Raw genomic sequence first — 21,003 nt, 5'->3', positions numbered from 1 at the left:
CTTTATATATGTATTAGTAATGCCTGTTCCTGAGGTCACCTTGAAAAGAAATAACGTCATTGATGAAGAAAGCCTTTCACTAATGCACAAATGGGATCATAATGTAAGGCGGGCATAGAAGTATAATTGACATGTAAGCACCAATCATTGTTCATGTGTAAGTCACATGACAAAGTTGCTATGTGAGGTATCAAAACACCCTTTTGTATAGCATTTTCTGACACTTCATATATGACCAACTTCATTCAAGAAAAGAACACATGCAGAGGAGGTGAAACAGGTAAATGGGCCAGTTTGTCACAGTTTGTTTTTTAAGTGTGTGTGTGTGTGTGTGTGCAGATTTTGATTATAAGGTTACGAAAAGAATCGGTCAATGTTTGATTGCAAGGTTTAATTACCATACAGGACAGGAGGTGTCTTAAAACTGGTGGTGAAACTATGCATCATATACACGCAGTGTATCTGTTGTATGAAGCGTTAAACGTGTGTAGCAGTGTAGCATACTGCCTCACCCACACTTCGTGGTTTAGACGTGACGTCATGCTGCCATATACTGTAAAAGTAACCTCAGCCCAATAGTTTGATTCATTGTATTGTATATTAGCTTGTGTGACATTTATCGGTTTCACCATCAACCATAATACATTTTAATGTCTTGCGCATGTGTCGTAACAGGTGTTCAACAGCAAATATTCCCCACATGGTTTAGAAGTTATCTAGATTTCGCGACACCGTTTTGAATTGTATTGTGCACAAAGACAACAACCTAGATTCTGAGATCTTCAGAGGGTTTGAACACGACTTTGCGTGACAGCGTCGGTCAAATGTCTGTAGAATTCTGTAGAACACGTGCAAAGTACTTTCAATTGAAGTAAAAATTTCAATAGAGGTGACCTTGGGAAGTCATCAAACACGTCACTGTACCATGACCTTTTTAGCTGGTTATCTGCAGTACATTTTCAAGAGTAAAAGCATTTGTGTTTCAACCAAAGTTTTTTGTTTAGCTACCATGTACCAATTGGATAATTACGTAAGTTGGATAAAACGATGGGAAATGGTCAAAGACTTAGCAATGTTCTCTGTAAATGTAATTCTATAGACTGTTGAATCCCGGGCATTTGGCACAGTTATCAGTAAATTACCTAGCAAACTTGAGACTGTTCAAGATTGATATTTTCCGTACAATATTGCGCGCAATACTGCTGACTCACAATGCTTTTTAATGTTTGAATAATATAATTCGTACATTTCAAATATCTTTATTTTTAACTGTGAAACAAACAAGAAAGATATCTTAAAGAAAAAAACGTGGAACAAACATTTTAAAAACTAGATGAAAAATAATTGTATGTTCATATAATGAGTAATTTCCATATAGGTAACGATGAAGTGCTTGCAGACATGCGTGGTGCAACTCCATCTTATGATTGTTTTTCTGGCTTTATCATGGTCTTTTTTTGGGTTGTTGATGGGTACATACTATTAAGCATGGATGTACGTCGTATACTGCTATTCCAATGTGACACATCGTTTGTGGGAAGCACCGGTCGTTTTTAGAGCTATATATCGGTCCTTCTGACCGACGCTGGTGTTCTCTTAATTTCGCATATACCAATGGGTGCCTTAATGGCATCAGAAATCTCTATCATCAACACATTTGATGATGTAAGAGGGATGTCCTCGACATTGGATCATTAAATCGTTAATACCATGTTGCCCCTGACAACCAATCAATATGATCTGGTTTGAGTGTGAATGCGGATGTATAATGTGAAACTAAGATATGGAGATGAAAGTGTATAATGAATATCATCAAGTCGACACCACAAAAGTAACGTGTCTCGTTCAACATCCTTTACTTACATCCCGAACACGAGATTTGATTTTTGTCAATAGCAAAGACAACGACTACAGGTCTGTTGTGTATGTTTAAGTATCGGGACCATTAATGAAACCTACATGGGTCAAAACATCTGTTGACTGTAATATTCCCTCAAATCCGTACGTTATATTTCAGGCATCTGGAACTATTCATCAAAACCCTTTTTCATTCAAATTGACGGGTTCTACTGAAGACGATCACGATGAGAAGTAATAATGTTATCTCCGTCATTGCAGGTAAAGACTGTATTATCATATTCATTACATATTAGGCCCTATGCTGTCGTTTACAATATGTTTTTTTTCGACAAACCATATTTTTGCCAAATTTAGTTAAAAAATCATCAAAACATATTGGAATAACCTGAAGATAACGGCATCAGAGATGCAGAACGTGACCTTAGGACAATACATCATGAAAGAAAGTTTTTTTCCACTTAAGAAATACGACATCATTTTGTGTGAATACTTAATATTTTCGATATTCCGTGTCGCAGCTTTGAGATAAATAAATGCAAATAAACATGATTACACGCACATACATACACACGCACGCACGCACGCACGCACGCACGCACGCACGCACGCACGCACACGCACACACACACACACACACATACATACATATATACATACATACATACATACATACATACATACATTGTATATCATGTTGCTCTATGGATTTTGGACTGTCTTCATATCATAATATAACCAATCGGCATGTAGATGGAATCTGAAGTTACTTTTGTTTATTTTTTTACATTTCTTTTCCATCCTCAGTCTTATTTCTAACTGTGTCTGCAGTTCACGGTTTGAAATGTTATTCATGTCATAACGATGACCCTACATTGAGTTCCTATTGCCTTGAAGATTTTGAGGGCGAAGAAGCCAATTGCACTGGTGAACAATATGCGTGTTGGGTACGTGTAGTTACAGGGTGCATACACCATTGGTATTTTTGTAGTCTGATACTATTGTGAAACTGTAGATAGGACATTTTAAGAGATGTTAAGAATTTGTACCTTTCTGTTACCCTTTGTATCACCTGTATAGTAACTGGAAAAGTCCAGTCAGGCTAATCTATTTTTTTAATCTGAAGACATTTTTTTTTACTTAATTGTTTGATACCTCCATTTGTCATATATCACGTGACACTAGAGTTCTTGAAACATGAAGTGATTGTCATGAATTCGTTGTTGAAACAATTGTCAGTAGTTACTTACGTATACTTAGTGTAAAAACACCCATTATGTGTAAAAACACCCACTATGTGTAAAAACACCCATTATGTGTAAAAACACCCACTATGTGTAAAAACACCCATTATGTGTAAAAACACCCACTATGTGTAAAAACACCCACTATGTGTAAAAACACCCACTATGTGTAAAAACACTCATTATGTGTAAAAACACCCACTATGTGTAAAAACACCCACTATGTGTAAAAACACCCACTATGTGTAAATTTTGTATGAGATATGATTATAAACTGAGAATTTGGGCAACATGACAAAGGATGATGCTTACAAGATTTGTAAAATTGATCAAACAGAGTGACCCTGTGTATTGACAAAACACAGTATAAAAGGACAGGTACAGTACATGTAGATGACATTGTGAATAAGGTAAATATAGCAAATAGAGCCTTGTTCAGATTGTAATCAGATTGAGTACATAGAAATGAACGTCTCCACAATTTTGAATAATTATCAAGTTGGCCTAGTAAGCCTTCAGTTATTACAAGAGGGCATAGGCTGTCACTTTTTACAAATAGGTTCTCTGGGAGGGCCATATTTTTAAAAATGGAATTAGGGAGGGTAACGTTTCATTTTGACTCGTTAGTATTATCTAACTTTGCATTATTTTGTAATTTTGGCATCCAACTGCTGCCATCATTCTATCGCAATATTAAGCATTTGTTATTTGTCAAATCGCTGCTGACAACCATGCAAGGAATCAGTTGTTAGTTGTGGTATGGGAGCTAGAGAAGTGGACTTCAGAAATAGTGGGATAATAAGGTGGAGAGTAGGGATGTTGACCTTAGTCCCGATTTGGACAGTGTTGGTAGTGTGCACATCTAGTCTTTGGAGTTCCCCCTCCCCCAAAAGATAAATCGCATGAAACTAGCTGACATGTCCGTACCTTTTAATTATTTGTACTTCTTAGGTTTATCACACAGAATACGATAACGGGAAAGAGGCAACTTTCGGTCGAAGCTGTGTAAATCCAAGAGACTGTGTAAATGCCTGCGGAAAACTGAATTGGGTACAACAAGCCTGTAAGTGACACAATGATTAAATATGAGAATACCAAATCAGACACATACATACATACATACATACATACATACATACATACATACATACATACATACATACAGACAGACAGACAGACAGACAGACAGACAGACAGACAGACGGACGGACGGACGGACGGACGGACGGACGGACGGGCGGGCGGGCGGGCGGGTGGGTGGGTGGGTGGACAAAACTATTTTTTAATATTGTAATTCCCTCTTGGAATGTCAAGATTTTAGCTCAGTAATATAATTCACACATTATTGTGGAGTTAGGAGGAGGATGTATGTTTGTTTGCTAGACTGAATGTACATGACCCAAACGTTCGACATGACCTTGACCAATCCTTCTTTGATGAACCTAGTTTTCAAAAGACCAGATATTTTCAAAGAATGTAGCAATCGTAGAAATTAATATCTCATTTAATCGTCAAAAACATTACATTTCAGTCGTCAAAGGAACGTATGGATGCAGTGAATGCTGTTTCGAAAGTATGTGCAACAAGGGTAGCGATGGCAACCTGATCCAGCAAAGTTTCATGGTACTCAGCATGGCAGTGATGTTCGTTATGACGTCCATTGTGGTCTAATGAAGATCAAAGGCCAGGTCGCAGGGCTGTTTCCTTTAGTTAGCCTGAATTAACCTTTTGACATACTTTGACATTACTAGTCTGCGTAAGTCAATAGCCCCCATCTACACGTAGGTCGTCGTACCCGAGGCAGTCCCAAGTCCTACTTGAGGTAGGATAGGTTTGTGTTTACACGTAGGAAGGTTGAGGCGTAGATGTCGCGCGTTCCGTCCTGACAGTACATAGGACGAAGTCAGGAGGGTTTCAGAAAACCTCTCAAAGGTGTCCTAAGTCAGGACGGTTTCAGGACAGGTTCAGGACGCGTTTGCGTCTACACGGGCTTCAAACTATCCTGAATCCTACCTCAGGTGGGATTTTCAGTGCCGTGTAGATGGGGCTATGTCATGAATCTGTGATTCTGTTGTGGATAGTGAAAGAAGCACCATGAAACCCAGATCCAGTTACGTAGACAGGCTAAAAATGAATTCCAAATATGCAGAAATTCTGATGAAAAATTCAGTTTGTATCATTTAAGGAGTGAATTACATCGAATTTGTGTACGCATGTCATCTGCACATGGTAATAAGTCATACATGTTCTGTAAAAGCTGTTCAAGCGCAATCTTTGGCCTTACCAGGTTAACATAATTAAGGTCATGGAAACTGTTAGTGATATATATATACATGTACTACTAACTTGTATTCAATATAGTGTTGAAATGATAATGCAAAACTTAGGGGATCCACTTATCTCATACAAACGTCTTGAGTAGGTTGTTAAGTTTTTATTAGCTTAAGGTGTAATAATAGTGTCATTCCGATCATTTTAACAACAATGTGGAAAGACAAATGAATAAACATTCAAAAACTGAACACACACTGTGTCTAGCAACAAGACCATGCTCATAGCAATGGTGATATATATTGCAGAGATAACAGCAGGGAAGGTTAAGCAAGTGGATAAACATGTATTACTTGTCTGCGGATAAACATTCACTAAATTAACATTCATCTACCAAGCAACTAAGATAGCGCCCCTGGTAACAGTAACATGATGAAGTGTATTGGATTGGATAACAACAGGGTTGGAGTGGCATGTGGATAAACGTGTGTGTTTTCTAACTTAACACATAAACTATAAAGTTGTGATATAAAACCATTGGCAATATTTTTACAACATTTAGTTGAGTAAGCACAATTTTTTGAGTTTGGTATGGTGACCCCTTTACACGAATTGTTACCATGGAAACGAGTTCGATGCTCCTCTGTTTTCAACTTATGACAAAATATAAACATTGGAGAACATTTTTGCAAAGTTTGGTGAAATTAACATCACTTTTTTAAAAAATGTAGCTGCATTAATATCACTTGACGTGACGGTGTTATACTTTATTTTTGTACTTTTTTCTACTATTGGGAGTGAAATACATACTTTTATCTTGTATTCCGCTCAGTGTGAGCGACCATTGGCGCTGAATAAAACAATGCATTTCCTTTTTAATGGATACAAATCATGGTGGTGAAGATTCAATTTTTGTGATCGATAAAGACTTAGACAATAATCTTTGATAACATTACAATTTGATATACAAGTTTACTGCAACTTTATGCGAGGGTTCAAACAAAAACATGGAAACATAGAAAATAAAATCAATTGAAAGTCCAAATCCATCCTAAAACCTTAGAGGCAAGATAAATCTGAGAAAGTTAGAGAGAAAAATAGGAAAGTGTTTACCTAAAAGATTGGGATGACCCACAAATAAAGATAAGTCTTTTGCTGAATATAGATCGGTATTGTTCACACAACTGACCGATTTTTCTTTGCACCTCGGCCCTGTAAACAAAAAGCCCCAATTAATTTCTCAAACGATTTTATCACAAGTGATCACCAGTCTGGAATCTTTGGAGAGGTTTCTTGACAATTGTATATAACAGTAGCTTCATTCAAGCTACTGTTTAGGGTCTCGCTACAACTTTGCATAGAATAAGTACGGTGGTGAAAACAATGATAACGATGAAAAGAAGGAGAAGGAGAAAAAGGTGTCAGTCATTCTATATCCATTGGCAGTGACACTTTTAAGGAAGACAACGTACTGTCGGTTAACTACTCGTTAATCAAAGGTGTGTGTGTGTGTGTGTGTGTGTGTGTGTCTGTCTGTCTGTCTGTCTATGTGTGTTTGTGTATGGGGGGGTTTAAATACTTTCTCTTCGAATTGTAACTATACTGATGAGACTATATCTGACCTCTATGAGCACCATTATGGGACAATACTCAAACTAAAAATAAGGATCCAAACAATTTTGATGAAAAAGAGCTATAAAACAATATACGTCTAGCCATGGTTTAACTGTGATAGGACATTCCTGTGATTACTTCTGGGGAGGTCATACTGAGCATTGCGCTGAATTCTAATCAAAATTACTAAAATACAAGGCAAAGACAATAGTAAAGATGTACATAATACATGACGGTTACAACAGGAGACAACGAGAGTTACTGATATGAAGGAAATAACCCCCACCCCACCCCACCCCACCCCACCCCACCCACCTCGCTGTCATTCGGATAATTAACTTTTAGTATGTATGTGAATATAACATTTATCAAACTTGCTAGTGAAGTTTGGTTTCAAGAATAGTTAGTCGATGAGAAGATCGTTTGATTTCAAACGCCATAGCAACACTGGTTTATTTAACTTTTCCAAACACAATGCAAACACCTGGTGCCTTAAACCTAGATACAACTGACCAGTACAGGACTGGTATTATAGAAAATCACACACCGTATACGTATCATTTTCCAGACACCATTGTTCTGTGCTATTAATAGTATTACAAGTAGTCTCTCAAAGCGTGCTTGCTTTCCACTGTTCCACGCTTTCTTTGTAATGGTATGTATGTACTCAGACCAATAGGTATGTATTACAACTCTTGAATTGAATTGTCAATCTGCTCAAGTACTCAAATTTTGTCAACATATCTGACATTACATGAGATTATTATAATGCTTGTCAGGGAGACCACGTGATACCGTTATTTGCATACACAATGGCCCTTGTATACAGTTCGCTGTTCGAATCTAAGGGTACTGTATTGGAGGAAAAATTTATGCTAATCTTTGCTTTTGGTCGGGAGTCGCTGAAGGTTTCTTCACAATAATGTAAGCAGTGAAAGTAATCTTATACTAGTATGCATAGCTTAACCACTGTCTTTATTAATTCATTGACGGTTGTTCTGAAATTCCTTTATCGTGCTTTCCCTTGGGTGGAGGTTTTTTAAAAGCCTTCCATGTTTTTCAAATTGTGGAATATATGACAAAGTTAACATGGATATTTGTTATAAGTGTTGGGTGAAGTATAGAAGATTAACAATAATTATTTTTGCAGAGTGCATTAATACGACCTTATTAGCACTTAAATTTGCAGGCTCAGATTGTGTATATCCTATATACTGCCGTTACCAGTGCTGCACCTGAGACCCAAATTAAAGTAAAATGTATTCTTAACATGGAATGTTTTGTGCAATGTCCTAAACATCGGCGGAAATTAGTACATATTCCATCAGTTCTACTCGTCATCTGATGTCATCTGAGTCTATTCTCTCTCTCTCTCTCTCTCTCTCTCTCTCTCTCTCTCTCTCTCTCTCTCTCTCTCTCTCTCTCTCTCTCTCTCTCTCTCTCTCTCTCTCTCTCTCTCCCTCTCTCTCCCTCTCTCTCTCTCTCTCTCTCTCCCTCTCTCTCTCTCTCTCTCTCTCTCTCTCTCGCCCTCTCTCTCCCTCTCTCTCTCTCTCTCTCTCTCCCTCTCTCTCTCTCTCTCTCTCTCTCTCTCTCTCTCTCTCTCGCTCTATCTATGTGTGTGTGTCTGTCTGTCTGTCTGTCTGTATGTATGTATGTATGTATGTATGTATGTATGTATGTATGTATGTATGTACGTATGTATGTATGTATGTATGTATGTCTATTCATGTTTGTCTGTCTGTCTGTCGTCTGTCTGTCTGTCTGTCTGTCTGTCAATCTGTGCGTCTGTGCGTCTGTGTTTCTGTGTCTGTGTCTTTGTTTGTCGGTACATGTGTGTATATGTTATCGATTTGAAATGTAGAAAAATATACGAGCAATGGATAAGACTGTTTCCACTGAACTATTTCCATGGTCCATATCAGATAACAATTACGTATTTCTTGTATATTTGTATTATATGTATGTTCTTTGGAAGTGTAGCTTATTTTTGTTATCTGGTGAAACAAATTTCATTAAATAATTCATTCATTCATTCATTCATTCATTCATTCATTCATTCATTCATTCATTCATTCATTCATTCATTCATTCATCCATCCATCCATCCATCCATCCATCCATCCATTCATTCATTCATTCATTCATTCATTCATTCATTCATTCATTCATTCATTCATTCATTAAGTAATCCATTCATCCATCCATTCATTCATTCATCTATCTGTGTGTCTGTACATGTGTGTGTGTCAGTCTGTGTGTCTGTGTCTGTGTCTGTATGCGTATGTGTATGAGTATGTGTATGTGTAAGTGTATGTGTATGTGTATGTGTATGTGTATGTGTATGTGTATGTGCTAAGTATTGCCTAATCTAGGCAAATCGTGCTCTAAAAATGAAAAATTAAGTTACGCAAACGGCCGAGATACATTTTAATAATTTATACAAATCAATTTTCACTCTCATGATTTTCACCTACTCTGCCTTTCATCTCCCTTCTCCCACTTTGCATAATACAGCACCGTATAAAACATTGCAAACTTATTTTGGGTGTGTGTTCATGTTCCCACTTTTCGATTTCATAATACACAGGCTCTGGACTTAGGACCACGTGCATGTATATGAATGTTTGAGTATATTAGTGTAAGCAGGGTCTATCATAGTCTAGCTGCTAGACCTCGGATGTTCTTCCGATACAATACGACACACGACCGAATATCGCTATCCAGGATGGTTCGGGCAAGCCCTCACTGCGAACAAAGTTCGCTTATCATATCGGAAGAAAGCCCGAACGTCAAGCAGCAAGTCTAGATCGATCATAGTCAACATGAAATATATCAGTATGTCGATAATCAATAACCAGGAGAAATCTAAAACACATTTCAGTCTTTGTACAGCTTTTATACAATATAGTCTTACAGAGTTGAGGTAGGTTCAAATTCAAATTTTAGATAAGAATCTGCAACAATTATCATATGTGAGATAAATATGTGAGATAAAATGACCTTAATCATCTTGTGGATGGTGAATACATTATCACACAGTGCCTTGAGAACCCCAATTTATTAAAGTGAATAGTGACCTAGGTTTGTATTAAGTCAAGGTTGATAACAAACACGATTTCAACCTGACAGATCTTGCTAATTGTTGTTCAACCAGTTTCAGTTACCTAGGCTTAGTTGTAGGCAATGACGTCAATACCATTCATACTGAGGGATGGTTCGATGGGATGTCGAGGTAACTCAATATTGTTGACGTATACACAGACTGGAATATGCCATTCATGCAGAGGCGTGGGTACGTTGGGGTCACTGTGGAATGGTAATTCTATACTGTCAATATGTATCTTGTAGGAAGACAGTCGTAATAGTATCCAAACTTTTCAGGGAATGGTCAGAAATGCGATCTTTCGAAGGAAAGTATATCTGTGGATCCCCTCTTATCAGTTTTTACCCTTCTGAGGGATTCACGTCGGATTCAACAGGTGGTTATTAAGAAGGACATGTACAGAATACCAGTACAGATACTTCGTTCATACACCGTTGAATATAGTTTTTTTTGTATCTAGTATGTATATATCTGTAGTCAAGAATATATATGTATATGTGGTATATCCATGTATGGTATATCCACGTATATATGGTATATCTATGCATATGTGGTATATCTATTTATTTGTGGTATATTATATAAATGGTATATCAGTTCTATGTATATATAGTATATATATATATATAGTATATATATGTGGTATATCTATGTAATAATACATATGTAGTATATATCCATATAAGTATAGGTGTCTCGCTGGAGAGAACAGTGCTCGATGCAATATTAGTATCAGAGCATTATAAACTTAATGCAAAAGAATTATGATGTTATAAGTCGTTACTCAGAGCTTCAGTAACGACTTATAACATCCTTATTCTTTTGCATTAAGTTTATGTAATATATGCATATGTGATATATCTTTGCATACATGGTATACTTAATATATATGTGGTATATCTAGTCGGTGCTCCTCTATGGAAATACTAGTAAACCATTGCCAATGTATCGGTATGACCGTATACGAAGTGTCTATCACATTTATATTTCAACCTGCTGTATCGCGATACAATGTAATCTAGCTGATAAGGTGAATTATAACCAGAAAGGTTTTGCTATCTACAGAAAATAAATCTACAAAATAAAAGAAAACAGCTCATAAAACCTGAATAGCCTCACCTCAGAGTTGTCAATTTCATTATCATAATAAAAGCACAATGAGGTAATCGTTAACGTGATGCTGTGTTACCATGGGAAACCAAACAACATCTTGTGCAAAATATAACATATGTACATTCCAAATCGTAACGGTGATTTTTGCCACACATCTATATATTGGGAGACAAGATTTAAAGAAGGTCTGAACAGGTAGATAGCAATTTGTACTGTTTATCTTACTGCTGTGTGTTATGTCAGCTTGGTTAAACTATTCAAATTCTATTGTGACTACCCTGGCGTTACAAATTTGACGATTGCAAACCTATATTTTGACGCTGAATTCACCAAATACAAAGGTTAATTTCTTTCCGCCAAAATATCAGAGGAAAACATTCAGATAGCTGATCTTGCCTAATTCTGCCATGACGTGTTGGCAGGGAATAACAATGATTTCGTCTCCATAGTGACAAAAAGGTTTATTTGGTTGTTAAGAACACATTAATAAGTGTAGGTGATCAGTCACGATTGAATGTTTTATTTCTCGTTACACGACAGTTGATTACTGACCATGGGGAAATATGGAGGATACAAGACTACATTAAACGTGGCGCCATGCGTTTGTTTGTATCGCAAATATAAAGATATTGCTGTATAGGCGACATGATGTTTAATAACCACCCAGCCTTATAATAGAACAAAGGTTGTGCTTTATCACGGGTGTCAAATTACATGCTCCTTTTTGTCATCAAAATTGAATAGTGTCATTCCTTTCACTGCGTTGCTGTGCACACAGTATAATTTTACACACTTTAACAAGGTAGATGGCAGGGTTTCAAATTTTTAGCATAACTGAAAAAATGTGTGTGTGTGTGTGTGTGTGTGTGTGTGTGTGTGTGTATGTATGTATGTATGTATGTATGTATGTATGTATGTATGTATGTATGTGTGTGTGTATGTGCGCGCGCGCGCGTGCGTGCGTGTGTGTGTGTGTGTGTGTGTGTGTGTGTGTGTGTGTGTGTGTGTGCGTGTGTGTGCGTGTGTACTCGGACTCGACTAAAACTCTAAAACTGGTCGATCATTTTAATATTTGGTGTGGTGTCTAGTTGGGAATTTGTTCAAATGAAAATTAAAAAAATGAAGTTAAACTCAAAAACTACTGAGCAGTTGGTCTAAAATCTGAAATTTGTTGGCCGGGATGTTCTTAGGAATGTCCATGTACAGAATTATAGAAGATGATCCCAGTGGTATGGTCCAAAATGTACATTTTGGTTAAAATCTACATGGCAGATTGGAATGAAATTTAGTGGGGATTTTTTCGACAATGTCTAGATGAAAATTTCAGCGCATGATGATCTCATCAGTGATATGCAAATTAGGTCTAAAATGTGACTTTTGTCAAAAACTTATATCTCGAAAACTACGTGGTGAATGGAGCTCGAATTTGGTGATGACCACGCCCATAGCAACAGCCAAATGTCAGTATATTTTGCAAAGTAACAAATTATTTGGGTAGGCAAGTGAATGAACATTAAAAAATGTATATTTAAAGATATCAACAGGGATTTGTAGGCTTGTGGATAAACATACAAAAATGGTCACATGTAAGCCTAGTAACAGGATCACGCCCATAGCAACAGCCAAATGATGGTGAAATTTACAAACTAACAAAAGGGATAAATAGCCATGTCAATAAACATCCAAATGTCAATGCATGTGTGTCTAACAAGATCACACCCATAGCAACATCCAAATAATGGTGTATATGACAAAGATAACAATGGGATGGATAGGCAAATGAATAAACGGATAAACCATTAAAAAATGAACACACATATGCGTAACAACAAGACACTGCCCATAGCAACCATGAAATGATGATGTATTTTACAAAAAACAACAACATGGATGGCTAGACATGTGGATAAACTTTCACAAAATTGACATATAGTCACCCAGCAATTAAGATAACGCTAATAGCAACCGGAAAATTATGATGTGTACTGCATAGGTAACAGTAGAGCTGGATCAGGATGGGCACAAACATTTTTTTTAATTAACAGAAACCTGTACAGTTGTGCTGGAACACTGGCGCTATTGTTATTAGAGTTATCTTATCAGTAGAGCCATAAAGATTTTTATACTTGATGCGCTTTATATTGGTGCTTTTCAATGTATATTGTTTTGTGCGTATTTGTTTGTATTTGTATGTTCTGTGGAGCCTGCAATTGGGATTTCATTCATGTTGGTTTTCCGAATAAATAAATAAAAATAGAAAAATAAAAAAGACTGTGCGGGATTATTCATTTGTTCTGTACCAACATTTGCTATGTCTCTCTGTCAGATAACTGCCGTCTTTTCAAAGCTGAACTTGAATTCTCTTAATGATAACTGGGTCAGCAAGGTCTCGTGATGAATACCTCCGTTATATATAAAGACTAATTGCTGTCAAACCCTATATTTTCAAATTTAATTGACTCGCTATACAATGAGAGAACGCAAACAATCCCAACATGTCCCCAGTGGATTATTGTATAAAGGACTACTTGTATTAGACGTCAATGTAGAACAAAAGCCTCAATTGGAAATAGTTGATGATGATATTGTGACATGAAGGCATAAATCACGCTCGATAATACTTTTAGAATACTATCTTACCAAATTACAAAACATGTATCACGTGATCACAAACCAGCAAAGCATGTAAATGGTAATACAGTTGAAAGTAAGTCTTAATTAATCAGTATAAAGCAACAAAATGGACCAATGATAGCCACAATATATTCAAAAATAATGTAATTTTATGGTCAAATAAAGCAATAACCAATATGAGTGGGGTTGTTTGTGATGGGGGTGGGGGTTGGGGGTGAAACAGTCAGCCAACCAGACAGAAAGTCAGTTACAGAGAGAGAAGAAAGGAACACACACACACACACACACATACATACATACATACATACATACATACACACACATACATACATACATACATACATACATACATACATACATACATACATACATACATACATACATACATACATAAATACATACATACATACATACATACGTACATACTACATACATACGTACATACGTACATACATACATACATACATACATACATACATACATACATACATACATACATACATACATACATACATACATACGTACATACGTACATACGTACGTACATACATACATACATACATACATACATACATACATACACATACATACATACATACATACATACATACATACATACATACATACATACATACATACATACATACATACATACATACATACATACATACATACATATTGGCAGAGGTGAGATGACAAATCACAAAATAATGCAAAGTTCGACAATGCAATGAGTCAAAGTAAAGTATGATCCTTCCCTAATGTCTTTCTTCTAAAATAAGCCGGGCACTCCCAGAGAACCGATTTGTAAAACATTACCCCCATTCCACAACACTGTTATCATTACTGAAGGCTCCCTTAGTGACTATCAAACATGTGATGCCAAACTTAACATGGCCTTTACGATCACAATGAAACACTGAGTCATGTAGTAAATAAAACCAAGTGTTTTTCATCGGGTAAAGTTTTGTGTATGCCCGCGAATGAATGGTTTCAATAACATGATCACGTTATGTTGAATGATACACAAAACCTGTTTTATCACCGAAGAAAGTTGAGATGTTAAAGCTACACATTTTCTCTCAATACGGTTACATTCAACCAGGATTTATAATGTTTTACCATAGACAGTGGAGAGGAACTTTACCATCGTCGTAAACCACAGCCTCTTTTACGGCACCGTCCAAAACGCACACAAGACTGACACATGGACAGTAAAAACTTTCACCACTGAACATAAAAGCTATACTGACATTTCGAAAATTGTCCAAAAATGTAATATTTTAGCTTCATAGATCAAGTGGTTGACAAAATTATCATACATAAGCAGTTCAACTTATAATAGTAAGAACGAATTTAGCTTTAGCCGTTGTTGTCGACCCCCCCCCCCTCGTCAAAATCATAGTGATGAATTCCAAAGTGGTGAGTTACCACTCGGTGGAGATATGCTGACAAAGAAGTGGGGAAATAACCCTGTTAAAACTGCAGTCATAACACCTACTGGAACTTCATTTCTTTTTTTATGTAACCCTAGTAGAGAATCTAAGGTCAAAAGATTATAAGCGACATTGTAAGCTTTAATGTCAAAATGTTATTGTGTGTATTGATTTCAGGACTGGTGTGTTTTTAGTCGACGTTCACCAGTTTACCACTATTCTTTAACTGAAAAAAAACCCCACAGAATGACAAGTAACGTTGCAGTCTACACTGCAGGTAAAAATAAAAGACCTTTCATGTATTACGTCACTATTACGACTTCGTCATTTGTTATCTTTGAAATCATGTGTTTGGTGAAAATGTGAATATTTCTGTGAAAAGTATCCTTTGCTCAGACCACTAAGTATTTCTATGTTTTCTGAGTCATTTGAAGAACAATCTATGGTTTTTCGTCCAGATACTTGGCTATCTGGTTTCAAAATGTCGAGCCAGTATGTGGAGTCAGATAGCCAAGTTACTTTGATCCTAGCAATGGAACATTACTACTACACATATTACTTCTATTACCTTCTCGTCATATTTGTATTATAGTATATATCAATTTAACGCACGAAAGTACAGTTTTGCTGTAACTTCCATTAGTTTTATTATTACCTCTGCTAAAAGGTGACATTCTGTTGTATGAAGTATTTGGTATAAAGTACATGTCACCCGGCTATCAAGCGCTAGCGTTGTATTTGACTTACAAGCGTAAAATCGTTTTGGAATGGGCGTCCGGATATACAATAAATTAAAACCATGTTACGTGAAACATTAAACGTAACAGGGCGTCGTTCAGCTTAACAAAACTCTTACAATTAAATGTTGGTACATATTCTTTCAAATCAGTTTTTAGTTTTGAAGAAATCACTGTTGCTGTAAAGATTTTACTCTGTTCTTTTCCGAAATCAACAGTGTTATTGGTGACCGTGTCTTCATCTTTGGCTTTGCAGTGTTATGAATGCTACAATTTTAACCCGGAGTCAGATACGTCCTGTAAGGAGGATTTTGAGACCCAAGAAAATGTTGTAAATTGCTCCTCTACCGATACTAGGTGTTTCGTAAGTAAAAGTTTATCGTTTCATACAGTTATCTGTAATAATATCTAGTATTATCGGATTTTCATGAATTTGTCTTTCCTCTACATTCGGTCAATTTTAACCTAATTAAACTAATCCACATTTCTCTACGATGTTTGCATTTCTCTAAGAAGTTTGATCTAACAAATTTATAACCCCTCCTGGCATACCATTTCTAAAATGTTGCTCGGTTTTTGCAAACTGCTCTTCAGTTTCTTAAATACATAGATGGGATATTGTTCTCATTCCCTTGATATTTAGTCTTTATATATTGTTCAGGGATGTGGATATAGTTCACCTTTATCCTGCAAGGGAACCAACTATATTGTATATTACAATCTTGATGGCACTATTCAGTGTAAATTTCATATTTGTAGTTTTCAAGTAGATTCTGAAAGATAGCGACACTGCGGAAATGTATTAGCACATGGGGGTAATTATTGTGGCCATAAGATACAAAAAAAGGTATACTTTCATATTCATATTTACCCCAGATATGTTTTTACAGTTCGGGTACACAGCCATGATGTAAACGGAAAGTGTAGCGCACCAAACAACACCCCTTTGTTAGAAACACTGGTGCCTTTGCATTGTTGTAGACAATGAAGAGTAATATTGTGTTGGTTGTCAAAGGTTAATCTTTCTCATTTAATTTTTCAGACGTTCCATACATCGTACTCTAATGGACGCCCTGCAGTCTTCGGTCGTCGATGTATAACCAAGAGTGAATGTGTAAATGCTTGTGGGCCGCTTAATGATGCCCAGAGGGCGAGTAAGTAGTCGACTTAGGAACCTTACATTTCGAGGTATGGAAGGGTGACGCTGAAGCTTTTAAAAAACAAACTTATTAAAACAAAAGCACCGGGGTCAAGCTCGAATGAGGGCGCTAATTCTGCTCGACACGTAAAGTGAAGCGTATAGTCACACTCGTAAGCAGACAGTCTCACGGATAAAAACTTATTTTTATACTATTCTGTAATTTTAAAGAAACGCCACGACAATAATCTGACTAATTTTACCTATTATTATTTTCAGTTGTCGCAGGAGATCAAGGCTGCAGTGAATGCTGTGAAACTGACCTGTGTAACATTGGTAGTCATGGCAATCTGATTAAACAAAGTGCCATAATTCTCAGCGTTGCTGTGATATTTGAAATCAGCTACAATGAGATTTAAGTACAAAAGTGTGTGAACACAGTTTTTAGTGTGTGGCACAGTTTTTAGTATTGTAAAATCATAGCGTGCTATATTTACACCAGTAACTGGTGCAATTTGGAGACCCTAATTTCATCATTAGAAAATTTTATGACTTCGACAAAACGAAAACCTCTTCCCTTGTACCCGATCCACCACTGGTACAGTCAGTATTGCTGACTTCCAATTTAACCGTATAAGATAGGCCATCGATCCATCTTCACCTGGCAGTCTTCCTTTTTTGCAATGGAAGGTCTTCCCTGTTGCGCCTGGTGCGTTGCCGGTTTCCTTTACTCCTGAAATGATTCAGAACGTGGTCAAACTGTCAACTTGGTAGTATAATACTGGCAAGACATAGTAGTCCAAGGTGACTAGTGACCTTACAAGAATTATTTCGATGCACGACCGTTTCCATGACAACCATTTCTGACATTAAACAAACCCATCACCAATTTTAAAATACGTTTTATGTAACATGGTCTATAACAAACGCGCAAATACGATAACACTTTTCACAAAGCGTTCGTGACGTCATCGTCAATCAACCTCGTCACACAAGAGTAGTATTGTATATAAATTCAGATAAGAGATTTATTATATCTAGTTGCAATTAAATCTTCACTAACTGCAACTGGGATATTCTTTTTTAAACTGTTTTGTTGAAAGTGGTCGACATAGATTTTTTTATTATCATGAATTTGGCGGGACTGCGGATGATTTAGACTGTATAGTGACGCCATAGGTCCGGGCTGATCAGCTTCAGGGGAAAGGGAGATTAGACCGCGCCCACAACGGTTGATCTGAGTCTACGGATGATTATGAAAAAAAACCTGATAATTTATTCAAATTGCCTCTTTTAATTCTTACTTAATAGTTATGACCAATTAAAGCGAATTGATCACTTTTTCTACTGAAATACTAGAAAACATACAGTGTGGATATTTCTTCACGAAGTGATGATATAAACCGGTCCCTCAACAATCAGAATTATAGTACATTTCAAAAGCGATCATATAAACCCCATCAATTTCCCTGAAGATACACAGGTTGGTGCCCGATCCACTGCAGGTACCCTTGCAGTTTTCGGTTAGTTTAACCGTAAGATAGGCCATTGAGCCGTCTTCAGAGGCGACGACCTCGCACTCTTCCTTGTTGAAAGTGAAGGATTTCTCATTTGCGATAATGTCCTTGCAGTTTTCTGTTTGACCTGAAAAATTTAGAAACAGTGTAAAATTCTGATCTTACTATTGGTGACGTCATCGAACGTGACGTCACGAAGTTTTACTGCGATGATGAAATACAAGAAAAAGAGATTCTGACATTTAATTCATTATACTTTTACGTCCCAAAGGCAATGTTCAATTTTCAGAGAGGGTCTTACCTAAATGCAATTACAATAACATCTTTCCTAGATAGTTACATGGGAGACATTTTAGGTTTCTCTGACCAGGGCTTTTTGTCAAAACATTTGTCATCACCAATACAAGCTGGATATGGGTGGTAGGATGGGGGTTTATGTGATGTGTACGAGTAGTTTTCAGAATACAGATAAGTGGATTTTTATGTCGTGAGAAATTTGGTCGATTCATCCAATTATAGAAAGTGCCATAAACCAGTGACAAAGGTTATGCCACACCGTACCATAAACCAGATAGTCCAAAATGATCTCAACCACAGTGATAAATGTTATGACACGCCATACTATAAACCAGATAGACCAAAATGATCTCAGCCACAGTGATAAATGTTATGACAAGTCGTACTATAAACTCAAAAGGTGGTGTTATTGTGACATGATGTAGGCTTGGTGTTGCACTCATGGGACTTTACGTTTTTGCATAGACTTTCGTGTAGGGTCTATGGTTTTTGACATAAAGATAGACACATTTCAACTCTAGACTTGCAATAACAGAGAGGCAATAAACACAGCATAATCCTTTACCCAATCACATTGAAAAACTGATAAGTATTGCTGTTCTTTCACAGTAAAAACAGGCATCTAATGAATACATTACACACGGACTTGATGATTTTAATGGCTGCAATTGTTTATTTTCTAACTGATAATCGACATTTCAACTTGATTTCTTCTACGTCCCACTATGCACGGCACCTATGATTTTTTTTTGCATTAGAAGTTGTCTGAGGGTGTGTATTAAATGTCCTGTTACATGAATGAAACACCACGCCTACATCATTTTAGCTGTAATACCCATGTTATACACTGGATAAACTGTAAGGGAAGCTGTCACAAAAGTTGATAGAGGAGACATTCAAACCACATCTGCAGTACTGGCATTTTAATATGTGACAAAAGAGAAATGGAGTAATGTAAAATACCACGATTGTTCAACTCTCTCTTCCCTAAAAAGTAAATTTCTGTAATTTTTCTTTTGTTTTTTAAATTGCGCATTCCGCTATTGAACAATAAATTAGTCATAGTCTTGAAAATCCATTCAAACATGTCTAGTTATGTGTTTGAAGTTTAGTACGCAAATCTAGTGGTGATTACATGTGATATGTTGATGGTAAATGAATGATCCACCAAATCAACACTAACTCGCCTTTGCGGCCATCGTAAGTCCGCCCACAAATGATGGACTTGCAATCCTCTGTGTACCCCTTCTCTAGGTTACTGTTGTCTTCAGTATTGAAACTATCGAACAGTTCAACGTATTAGTGGCTACTATGACGGATTTCAAATCTTCGGCCATGATTTGCGGAAGTTCTTCGAGGAGAAGGCGTTGTTGACCACTTGCTATTGAAAAATAGGAGGGCGGTTTGAAAGTTACAGTGGGAGTCAGGAGCTTATAATATACAATGTCATGACCTTATATGCGTATGTGTAGTGATGTATATTGATGTATGTTGTATTGTTCACTTTGAAAGAGGTTGCATGTAGCTTTTAAAATTCGGATGGACGAGCGAAATGGCAGTTAGGATCACTGAAATACTATAATAGCAGTAATGTCAGTTCAGTCGTCCTAATAAAGACTATAGGTAGACCCATGCAGGTGTCCAATAACATAAATGCAATTATCAATTAAATTCAATAATTGTAACTTGATTCTGTTTGAGAAACTGCAAATGTTTTATACAATGTAATACACTGTGCCAAGCATGGGTAGTCCATAACTATGAACTAGATTTCAAAATCTTTGAAAGCAATCCATAAATTATATATAATTAGACAATTAATATCTCAGAATGCAAGCTTTGAATTTCATATAATTTTGTAGATACATTCACGATGAAAAAATTCCACAAAGATCAAATGAATTACGAATTTGAGTGAGGCTTTTCATAGCTAATGATTTTTAGTAGGCCTAACTAAAGAATGGACGCTTCAAATTTCATATAATTTGGTGCACACATTCATTGCAGATAACTTAAAGGCACACATAGCCAATTCAGCTTGA

General features: G+C 36.6%; 1 protein-coding gene across 1 annotated transcript; it reads left to right on the top strand.

Moving 5' to 3' along the window:
• Positions 1–205: 205 nt before the first annotated feature.
• LOC144437881 (uncharacterized) lies at positions 206–6,127 on the top strand. The gene is made up of 5 exons (XM_078126913.1): positions 206–280; positions 2,018–2,118; positions 2,665–2,804; positions 4,053–4,164; positions 4,633–6,127. The coding sequence occupies exons 2-5, from the start codon at positions 2,085–2,087 to the stop codon at positions 4,770–4,772; spliced, it is 426 nt and encodes a 141-aa protein (XP_077983039.1). The 5' UTR covers positions 206–280; positions 2,018–2,084; the 3' UTR covers positions 4,773–6,127.
• Positions 6,128–21,003: the final 14,876 nt, after the last annotated feature.

The sequence above is a fragment of the Glandiceps talaboti genome, chromosome 7 (genome assembly GCF_964340395.1).
Source record: "Glandiceps talaboti chromosome 7, keGlaTala1.1, whole genome shotgun sequence".
NCBI classification, from domain to species: domain Eukaryota; kingdom Metazoa; phylum Hemichordata; class Enteropneusta; family Spengelidae; genus Glandiceps; species Glandiceps talaboti.
The sequence above is the reverse complement of the archived record's forward strand: the minus strand, read 5'-3'. Positions and strand labels throughout refer to the sequence as shown.